At 52.5% G+C, this 1,774-nt stretch overlaps 1 protein-coding gene across 1 annotated transcript in view; it reads left to right on the forward strand.

Annotated features, from left to right (window-relative positions):
* sp4 (sp4 transcription factor) overlaps nt 1-1,774 on the forward strand; it is a 10,113-nt gene that overhangs the window by 2,587 nt on the left and 5,752 nt on the right. The window contains exon 4 of the mRNA XM_014026089.1: nt 237-1,434. Coding sequence (XP_013881543.1) covers nt 237-1,434 — 1,198 coding nt within the window. The remainder of the gene's footprint in view (nt 1-236; nt 1,435-1,774) is intronic.

The following is a 1,774-nucleotide window of genomic DNA, read 5'->3' on the forward strand; positions in this document are numbered from 1 at the left end:
AAAATTAGGATTGAGATCAAATATTTATGTATTATTGTAATTGTATTGTAATTAATTATATCAGGATGATCCAGGTATCAAAATGTAGCTTTTAAAGCCAAGAATCTGAAAATGTAATTAGGTCATTTTGACCAAATTTGACTTAATCCTCATTTCGATATGATGGCTCATATTTGGGAAATTWTTWTTTTTTTTCGTCCACTCACATATAGTCCTGTATTTTTGCTTTTTGGCAGGTGAAGGCAGCAGGTGGGACCAACAGCGTTGCAGCCAGTCAGCAGCAGCAGCAGTTCCAGATCATCCAGGTGCAGAACTTGCCCAGTGCTGGCAGCGGTGTGCAGTACCAGGTCATCCCTCACCTGCAAACCGCCGACGGACAGCAGATCCACATCAACCCGCAGCCAGCCTCCATCGGAGCTCTGTCTGAGCAGGTTCAGCTTATCCAGTCCCCGAACTCAGGCCAGACCCAGGCTATCCTCCAACCTGCCGGTCAGCAGACCATCCTGCCAAGCACAGCCAATCAGACGGTCCCGCTGCAGATCCGCCCCGCACAGTCCTTCCCACTCCAGCTGCAGACGCTGCAGGGCTCGCAGACTCCCGTAATGACCACKGTACCCATAAACCTCGGCGGCATGACCCTGGCTCTGCCTGTCATTAACAGTGTGGGAGGGGGCGGGGCTGTGCAGCTCATCCAATCAGCAGATGGCACGTTCTCCGTTGCTAACGGGAACCAGCTGGTGACGACAGCGGTGTCCGGAGGGGCTCCTGCTGCGACCGGGTCGACGCCGACAGCAGCCGAAGGCGACGTCGTGACCGAGGGGGTTCAAGTGGTCTCCGCCGGACAAGAGGCGGGATCGGCTGACCCCAAAGTCCAGAACAGCGAGGCCGACTCGCAGAGCCAGAACCAAGCGAACGGGCTCCAGAGCCAGTCGGACTCACCGGGAAGCATCCAGCAGGTGATCGTGGGCCAGGTGGGGCACCAGCTGGTGCAGCAGATTCAGCTGCAGCCCCCGGCTCAGAGCCAGGCTCAGACACAGGCCCAGCAGCAGCCCCAACACATCCAGACCCTCCAGCTGGCCCCAGGACAAACCCTGCAGCCCATCCAGGCCCTGCAGAACCCGGCCCAGGTTCTCATCCGCGCTCCGACCCTATCCTCCAACGGTCAGATCACCTGGCAGACGCTGCAGCTGCCCGGGGGGGTCTCCCTGCAGGGAGGTCTGGGGACAGCTGTGCCACAGCAGCTGACTCTGACCCCGGTGGCAGGGGGGACGGCGGTGGGCAGCGGCGGGCTGGTGTCCCTGAGTGGAACTCCGCTGACGCTGAGCGCAGCTCAGATTAACCCAGGTTCTGGGGTGCAGACGGTCAGCATCGCTGGACTGGGCACAGCTGGAGTTCAGGTTCAGGGTGTACCTCTGACCATTACTGGTCTACAGGGTGAGTACACAGTATTTAGATTAATTATTTGATCTTCTATAATAAAGTTCAAGTTTTCAGCTGAAATATTTTCATAATCTGCAGTATAACACAGTTCTTCCATTTTATTATTAAAAGCTAAACTACACAAGCCTGTTCTGTTCCTGCTCAGTCAAATAACAAACCTGTTAATGAAAGCTTTATGCTCGTTTTCTTTTCTTTTTTTTTTACTTCCTCCACTAGTGTTTCTATAGTGTGTTGTAGACACTATAGAAACATTGTAGTAACTATGTAAAATATATATTTTACATAGTTACTATAATAAAGGTTTCTACAGTTTAAAGCAAGTTCAATTCAAGAC

The sequence above is a fragment of the Austrofundulus limnaeus genome, unplaced genomic scaffold (genome assembly GCF_001266775.1).
Source record: "Austrofundulus limnaeus strain Quisiro unplaced genomic scaffold, Austrofundulus_limnaeus-1.0 Scaffold524, whole genome shotgun sequence".
NCBI classification, from domain to species: domain Eukaryota; kingdom Metazoa; phylum Chordata; class Actinopteri; order Cyprinodontiformes; family Rivulidae; genus Austrofundulus; species Austrofundulus limnaeus.